We start from the raw sequence: 9,111 nt of genomic DNA on the forward strand, positions 1-9,111 counted from the left end.
GAGCATTATCTTGTAAACTACCAACACTGAAAAGTATCATTTTTTTGCCATACTTCGATATAAGTGATATCATCGGTATGATTTGGTGTCAGTTTACACCGACCATGGACTAGGCACATGTTAATGGGCCCTATCAATCTCGCATGGCTTGTACTCTTCGATAGGTTTGTATGTTACTCCTTTTCTTTTTCCTTTTTTCTTTTTTAGTTGTTTCTTTCTCTTGCTGAATACAACTTTGTGAATTGGTGGTGTGCTTTTGTGGTGTTTCAAGTCTGGACTAGATCTGGTCACTGTTGCAAAATGCTTGGGGACATGGGGCTTCTTGTTGAACTTGTATGATAAATGTTAACGTTTTTTAGTACAATTTCTTTGTGTTATGGGACCCAATACATTTTTATATTCTTAATCTCCTTGGCAACCAATAACTTTCCGACTGGTTTTGCCTCAGCTTTTGAGTTTTTGTTTGGAATAAGAGTTGTGTGCCACCTTTGTGCTTGGGTAAATCATTGTTATTGTGAAGTAAGAAACAGTAAACTAACAGTGCCTGTTTCAACTGTTTCTTTATCACTGATTTTGAGATCGACTGATGCTGCTGATAAAACAGTTGCCTTCTATCCTATGTTTAGGGCTGCACATGAGGCTAAGAAAACTTAAGCCTGGGCTGTTCAAGCTAGGTTTAATTAGATAGGGGCCTGTTTGTGCTCAGCTCAAGCTTAAGAGGTTTTGTTCAAGCTCTGCTTGTGGATTAAAACCCATGCTCGAATTTGGGTTGGCTCAGCTTGTTCAACTTAAACAGGCTGAGCTCAAGCTGGAGCATGAATATAGGAACAATCACCCATCTTACTGATAGATATCAATCTTCAGAAGTTTAAAAACAGTAATAAGTGAGTTCAACTGCTATTCATCAAACATCCAAGACTGAAAGGGAGAACAGAAAAGAAAAGAGAGAAAAAAAACAGGAAGCAAATGGGAGAAGGGCAAAGGACAGGAAATCGTGGGTACCTTTTGCTGCCAAAAACTCTTATTCATGTCATAAACTGCTCCTAGCCATCAAAGATCAGTGGTCATACAAAATTGGCACGTCTTCTAGTTGTTTTGGTCAAGGTTGTAAGTATTGTATTGTTATTCGTATTGGTCGTGCCCAAAATAAGATCTGTATCGTATCATAAAAAATCATAAATTTTTAATAAAAAATATATAAAATTTATAAAAAATTAATAAAAATTAAAAAAAGATTTCACGACTCTTGGGATGCATGGATACCTCTTTAATGAGCTATACACAAATGAAAAAGTCACCTTTAAGAGGTCTTTAAAACCCAAAAAAATAAAAATTATGATTCGACTAATTTTAAAGTATGGTCTTGTATCGTATAATACATTCGATACCAATATGATGCACACTGATGTCATGATATGAGTGTGTATCGTTTGCCCATAGTAATGATATGTATTGTATCATATATGGTACGATACAACATTGGTTTTGGTAGACAAAGAACATCTTTGTCCCTCATTCATAGCCCTAGACACTTACTGTTTTCTTTTGCATTGACAACTTCTTAAACGTGGACAATCAATTTTCTGAAAACAATGGTCCAAATTTTATATGGTTTAGTATAAACTAACTAGCCAAAACCTGTTCAAACTTAAACAGATTGTACTTGAGTTCTGCTCATTGGGCTTTGCTTATTTAGTTAGGCCTGGTATTAGGCTCAAGCTCCGCTTGTTTACATAAATGATCAAGCCCAAGCTGCACCGAAACGAGCCTAACTCAAGCATGTCACACCAGTCTTGGCTTGTCTTGCAGCTCTACCTGTGTTTCAGGATAAGTTCTCAATTATAGTTACCCGCCTGTAGGCGTTGTTATTATGCCGATTGTGATATTGCAATCAGCGAAAGGCCTATTACTGGTTGTAAGATCTGTTACAGGCTTTGGCTTGTGGAGTTGAGGTACACTGATACGTAGGCTTAACTGCAATGTTCAACTCAAAGAAATTCATATTGTCAGGATTCCCAGATATTAATGTCATTGGTCGCATTTTGTTTGAGGTTTTTGCCAAGTCTTTCTTTTCTTTTTTATGACCAAGGAACACTCACCAAGAGCCTGGTCACTTTAGGGTGTGTTTGATTGCTTACAATAGAACATAATCTGTTTTGTAACAATTGTATTACGTCCAATATTTGGTACAACTAGATAAGGAGTTGTGTGCCTTGTGTTTAGCGTTTGATTTTTATGTTGTATTGTCAACTTGAATAATTATGGATAATGGATTAGATAACTTTGTTTTGGATAGTACGACTTGATCTGCCCAATCATATGAGTGTTTTAACATGTTTATTATGAATTTTAACTACATATATGAATTTTGGATTAGATCTAAAGACTAAAAAATTATAAATTTTAGATAATTTGAGAAAAAAATAAGAATTCATATTTTTTTGATATATAAATGCTTTGATCAGTGTCATAGTGGATCTAATTATGAAAGTTGATAAAAAAATTAAAAATTTTGCCCCAAATATGTATCTCAAACTGGATCCAAGTAAGAAAAATATTTAAATTTTGGTTAATTTGAGAAAAATAAGAATTTATATTTTTATATACAAATATAAAAATCATAAATAAATTACAAAATCCTAAAATACAAGAAAATAAATCATAAATAAAAAAAATCCTAAACTACAAGAAAACAAACTATAAAAATCAAACAACCATAAAATTAAATATAAAAAGCCCTAATTCAAACTCTAATCAAAGGAAAAGCAACTCTAATCAAATACAAGAAAAACCTAATCAAATTAAGTATAAGAAATCATAATTAAAATTTTTTAATTCAAAGCCCTAATAAAAAACTTAATCAAATAAAAGGAAAGCCCTAATCAAATTAAATATTAAAAGCTCTAATTAAAGATATTTGACTCAAAACCTATATCAATGAAAATCAAAGAAAAAAACCCTAATCATATAAAAACCTTAGTTAAAGAAATTTGATTAAGAGCTCTAATTAAAGAAGAACGAAGAAAGAAAAAGGGGAATAGAGAGAGAGAGAGGGGAAGGAAGAAAAGGAGAGATAGAGAGAGAAGGGAGAGAAAGAAGAAAAAGGAGAGCAAGAGAGATAGAGAGAGAAACAAAGAAGAGGGAAGAACAAAGCAAACAGAGAGAGAATTTCTTTCGTCGATGTTGGCCTCACTGCCCAAACACTGCATAATATATATATATATATATATATATATATATATATATATATATATATATATATATATATATATATATATATATATATAGAGAGAGAGAGAGAGAGAGAGAGGTTAGATCCCCTCCACCCATTTTTTAAAGTCATGTTCCTCCTGTCCTATTCTCGGCGTAACCAAAGGGGACAATGTTTCATTGTTTCATGACGTTTGATCGCCACAACACCCCCCGCGATCTCGACATTCTGCAAGACAAGCGATCAGACACACCTTTAATGGGCTCACCTACCTGCACGGTAAAACTATGGGTCAAGGACATGACCACCTAAACTTATGTGCCCCAACCGTGATAAAGCAATGGTAGTCTTAATGCAGCGGGATTCGATCCTGAGCCTTCAACTTGACACTGGACCTCATTGACTACATGGGTAACCATTGCGGTGGTGGTTTTTCCCAAGACTTTTGTAGTTACCATTTTCACCTTCATGTAAGAGATTGTGGAGCTGATCTTCAACCAATTCATTTGCCCATTTATTTTCACCAAAATTGTGACAGGCATTAAGTAAATTATGACGTATGGAAGAACTTTTTTCCTTGGGACTAGTGGAGTGTATTAGAAAAAAAATCATAGTTACATTTGTAAGTTGTAAATGTGTTTATCATAGTTTACTCAATGGAAAACATGCAATAGACAGACTATTTTTCTTGTTTCAGAAGTGTTGTTCATGACCTGAATTTTAGAAGATCGTATGAATTTGAGCTTCAGGATCTACATGTTTTCCCCCACAGACATTGTGGGTCATCGAGGCCTAGGTAGGACCTAGAAAAGTGATGACATGGTAGCTTACATTGCTTTCTTAATGGTTGACAAGTCAAAGATTCAAAATCTCAATCAAGAGCAGGAGAAGATGGATATGTTGGTAAGCCCCGAAGGTATGACAATTAAGAAGTGGTGTCCACGTAGGGTTGTATAATGTCGAAAAGTCTTAAAAGGCATCCCCTAGTTCTAGAAGTAATTAACATTAATTAAGTTTGGTCAATTATTAAAGTCTTTTTAGTTGATTTGTTCTTTTAAGAAGTCTTGTCAAATGAAGGACTTTAGAGTTATTGTTCAATATTTATTTTTCAGTAGAATTCTTTATACCTTTGGATAAGGTGATTAAATATAAACTCTATCACAGGCCACCCATATATAAATAGAGATATGGGGTTCTCTTTTTATGGATTGATTAATTAAGTAAAATTCTCAAAACTTTTTTTTTTGTCTTTCTATTTCTTCTTTCTTTCTTGTTTCTCTCTATACTCTCTCATCTCTCACGACCTCCCTAGTTCTCAACATATCAAACCTCCTAGGGTTAAACGTCCAACTCTTTTCAAGACTCTGAGCTCTCCCTAGTATTCCAAACTGTACTTTTTTGCTATCTCAGTGAGTTGAGTAGTGTCTTCACATTGCATATCATGTATCCGAGTTTCAGAACGTGAAAAACTCTATAACAGACTACTACAGACCTCCAAGGTACCTTTGCAGCCCTTCCTTAACTTTAGAATAACTTTTGTTGATTTTCTAAACCCCGAAGCGCAAAATTGCATCCTGTCAAGTATCCAAAATACACGAATTCCCTAAACCTGTAACCCTTGACCATCAACAACCCTTCCCTGTGTTTAGAATATATTCTAGACTCTTACTCATATTCTTAGGTTACGCTAGAACCAGGTCCTTTCAGTTTTGGACTAGGTCCTTTTAGTTCTTGACTGAAACCGCACCTGAAATACTTACCGAGTCCAAACTGTATTTGCCCGATTTTAGTTGTTTAACCTTGTTTTTACTGTTTTTCTCAATCCACAATCACGAGAAACTTCAGATCTCTTCCCCATCATATCCAACAGGGCTTATCACCTCTCGAAGTGTGTACCACAGGTCCCACAATCCAAGAACCTCAGATTCGTCGTTCAGACTTAAATTACAATTTTCATCTGTTAAAAATCTGAACCTACCTTCTTGGCTTTCTTCCGAAGTACCTACTTTGGAATTTTTGGAGGGTCTAAAATGATTAGAGAAATCAGCGGCTTAAATTGCACAAGCAAACATTAAATTTGATTTTTCCATGTTTAAGATAATAGAAAACACCTACTAGGTAGGACTATGCTGCATGCTAAACCCTCTGGCCCCGTCCCGTATGCTGCCTACTGTGTTTAGTCCGGTTGAAAGCTTGTCATTAATAGAAATTTGTATCAAGCGGCTTTTGGTTTGGCGCAAATGGATTGGATATAACTGGATATTCAATCCAAACTTGACATGTTATTTATGAATTTGGCAAATTGGATTGTTTCTGGATTTGGACCAGATTCAGATCAGTATGTTAGGTTGGATAGTGGTGGGTCTCAGCTCACTTTGGTCATTCCTGGCTCTGCAGTGGAAACCAAGACAGGACGGAAGCATTAGTAGATGGATTTCTAATTTGTTTTCCTTGGAATTCCAGATCCAATTTTATTACATATATTCTGGATTTGGTTTCAACCCCCTTTAATCATATTTGATTTGAACCTAGATTCAGATTTAGATCTACTTTTTGCATTTTGGATTTGGGTCTGTCATGATTCAGCCCGTATCCCATCCGTTTGAAACCCTTATGTGCAATGTTGGAAAAACTTGAAATGAATAACTCGTGGTTGGAACTCATGGAGGGTGGTTTTTTTTTTTACCAAATCTCACCCAATGAATGTGTTCAGCTAGCATGGGCAAAGTAGTAGGAGTTCCTACTACAAAATTTTGAAGGTCATTTTTTCCAAGAGGCTTCCGTAATAGTCCTTTTGTTTTCTCTCTCTCTCTGTTTTAAAGGCAAGAGCAAAACTGTCATATTCTAGAAGGATAAATGTATATTGAAAATCATACCGGGTAAAATAATATTTTTTTTTTTTTGTATATTGAAAATCATGGGTCTTAGCAGGAAATCAGGTTGGGCTCGGATCTGATATAAAATTTTACAAACCATACCCGACTCCATATACTAATCGAATCCCTTGAGTCCAACCCAGTTTTTAATCAGACCTCTTTTTTTTATCACCAAACCATAATACCAACCCTGTAACGTTTGATACTGGTCGAGTCCGGGTCAAACCTGACCAAGTGACTCCCCTAGTTATTATGACACCACGACAACTCAGCAACCGCCATTCGTACTCGAGTTTGAGCAAAGTAAATACGCATCAAGATATGAAGTCCACGTGGAAGGTTCTGATTTGCTTAGAGAGATTCTGGATTACATTTGCCACCCGAAAATTTGGAATCTGGACCAAATATCTGCCTTCTTTGTGGTTCAAAGATATGCCAAGTGTATCGCTCCGACGAGATTTCCATTTTTTTGGCAACCAATAAGGAAGGATATTTAGATTTTCTAGGGATAAGGATACTCATTCCTCTCCCCCAACTATAAGAAGAACCCAAACCATCTCTTCCTCTCACCCACTCCCTTGCCCACACAAAAAAAAAAAAAAAACTTAGAGAGTGTTAAGCATGGCAACCATGGCTCTGTCTTCGCCCACCCTGGCCGGACGGGCGGTCAACCTGGCACCCTCGGCTGCCTCCGAGGTGCTCGGCGAGGGCCGTGTCACCATGAGGAAGACAGCCGCCAAGCCCAAGCCCATCTCCTCCGGCAGCCCCTGGTACGGCCCAGACCGTGTAAAGTACCTCGGCCCATTCTCCGGTGAGCCTCCCTCCTACCTCACCGGTGAATTCCCCGGTGACTATGGCTGGGACACCGCCGGGCTGTCGGCCGACCCCGAGACCTTTGCCAAGAACAGGGAGCTTGAGGTGATCCACGCCCGGTGGGCTATGTTGGGTGCACTTGGCTGCGTCTTCCCCGAGCTGCTTGCCAGGAACGGAGTCAAGTTCGGAGAGGCGGTCTGGTTCAAAGCTGGAGCTCAGATCTTCAGCGAGGGCGGGCTCGACTACTTGGGCAACCCGAGCTTGATTCATGCTCAGAGCATCCTGGCCATCTGGGCCACCCAGGTCATACTCATGGGTGCGGTCGAGGGGTACCGCATTGCTGGCGGTCCGCTCGGTGAGGTGACCGACCCTCTCTACCCTGGTGGGAGCTTCGACCCATTGGGTCTGGCTGACGACCCGGAGGCGTTCGCGGAGCTGAAGGTGAAGGAGATCAAGAACGGCAGGCTTGCCATGTTCTCCGTGTTCGGGTTCTTTGTGCAGGCCATCGTTACCGGAAAGGGTCCTCTTGAGAACCTGGCCGACCACCTTGCTGACCCTGTCAACAACAACGCTTGGGCCTACGCCACCAACTTCGTCCCCGGAAAGTGAATCTTTTTAGGATGATGGGTGCAGTTGTGAGTTAATCAGTAGTCTCTTCTGTAAGGTTGTGGTGGTGGTGGTACTGCTGCTGTTGGTTCTGTACATGAGCGGGAATGATGAGTGGTTGTGTTAGGATATCCATATTCATTATGCAAGTCTCTCTCTCTCTCTCTCTCTCTCTCTCTCTCTCTCTCTCTCTCTCTCTCTCTTGCAAACAGTAATTCTAATTCAAATCCAGATCCAAAACAGATCTGAAGAGGTAGGGTTGAATTCAGATCTAAATTATCTACAGATCTGGTATGGTCCAGATCATTACAGATCTGAATCCAAATCTCAAATGCAGACAGTAGATTTGAATCCAGATCCAACAAAGATTTAGTGCTGAATTTGGATCTGAAATATGTGTGATATTATTGGATCCAGTAAAAACAGATTAAAAAAAAGTTCTTTACATGAACAAAAAAATGCAACTGAATCGGTTTCTTTTGTCAATGTCCGAATCAGGTGCCACCTAAAGTAATGATTCAAATATGATCCGAGTCTGAAAATAATCTGATTTAGCAGAAACAAATCTGATCTGAATTTACATTTAATCTTGTTTTAAAAAGCCAAAACTGGAAATAACAGATATCAGATCCGGTCTTTTTGCCCCTCTAGGCAAGCTTATTGGCTTGGAACACTTAATAAAAAAGGAACCACCAAAACACCTCATTGTTGGCTACTAAATCATGAAATTAAATAATGAAAACTAAGACATTTGAGAGAAGAATTAATCCTTGGCACTTGTAAATTTTAAAACAATTAGGCTCTGTTTGGGAGCGGTGATGAAATGATTTGATAACAACATCCTCATGATAATGTTTTTTGAAATCCACCCATTTATAAGACTCTCTCCTCCCAACCCCCTTCTTAGCCGGGTTAGGGTTTGGCTTAAACGGGTTCGTGTCGTAAATGGGTCGACCTGCCTAACCCGTTTATTAAATGGGTCGTGTTCGTGTTTGGGGTATGCCAACCCGTCAACCCGTTTGACCCGTTTAATAAACGGGTTAGGCAGGCATGTCAACCCGTTTACACGAACCCGTCAACCGGCAACTGGTTTTTGTGTTTCTAATTGTATTATTCAGGACAATCTATTAATAATATATGAGACTTGATCTAGAATTTTAAAAGAATTTCAGCACCAAAACTGAAATTATTTCTTTTAAATAAATGCTTACAAGTAAAAATGAAAAAGAAACCCTAATTGGGAGAAGAGAAGTCGGAGCTGCGGGTGATCTACGGTGAACTAGATGGGCCGAACCCTCTCCAGCTCAGAGGAGCGACGATGGCGAGGGAGAGGATGTCCTTCTCAGTCGTTGTCTCTCACGGCTCCTTCTCGACAAAGCAATGACAGAGACGGTGAAGGTTTCCCACCTCCTGCAATGGCTTACTTTCGGCAACACGGGTAGCCCTGCAGTTAGACAGGTTATTCGGGTTACTCGGGTCGGTTATCGTGTCTATGTTATTGGGTTGAACCGTTTAATAAGCGGGCCGCCATGTCGTGTAATCTTGTCGTGTCAATCCGACCCGTTTATTAAACGGGTGAACTGTATTGTGTCGGGTTACCCGTTT

The 9,111-nt window shown here is 38.8% G+C and overlaps 1 protein-coding gene across 1 annotated transcript; it reads left to right on the top strand.

Annotated features, from left to right (window-relative positions):
- The first annotated feature begins 6,641 nt into the window (after nt 1-6,641).
- Nucleotides 6,642-7,655, top strand: LOC149834164 (chlorophyll a-b binding protein 2, chloroplastic). Its single transcript, XM_090011263.1, has one exon. It carries the CDS (start codon nt 6,709-6,711, stop codon nt 7,507-7,509), a length of 801 nt encoding a protein of 266 aa, XP_089867389.1. The 5' UTR covers nt 6,642-6,708; the 3' UTR covers nt 7,510-7,655.
- Nucleotides 7,656-9,111: the final 1,456 nt, after the last annotated feature.

This window comes from Nuphar pumila, chromosome 6 (assembly GCF_984573655.1).
Source record: "Nuphar pumila chromosome 6, dmNupPumi1.hap1.1, whole genome shotgun sequence".
Lineage (NCBI taxonomy): Eukaryota > Viridiplantae > Streptophyta > Magnoliopsida > Nymphaeales > Nymphaeaceae > Nuphar > Nuphar pumila.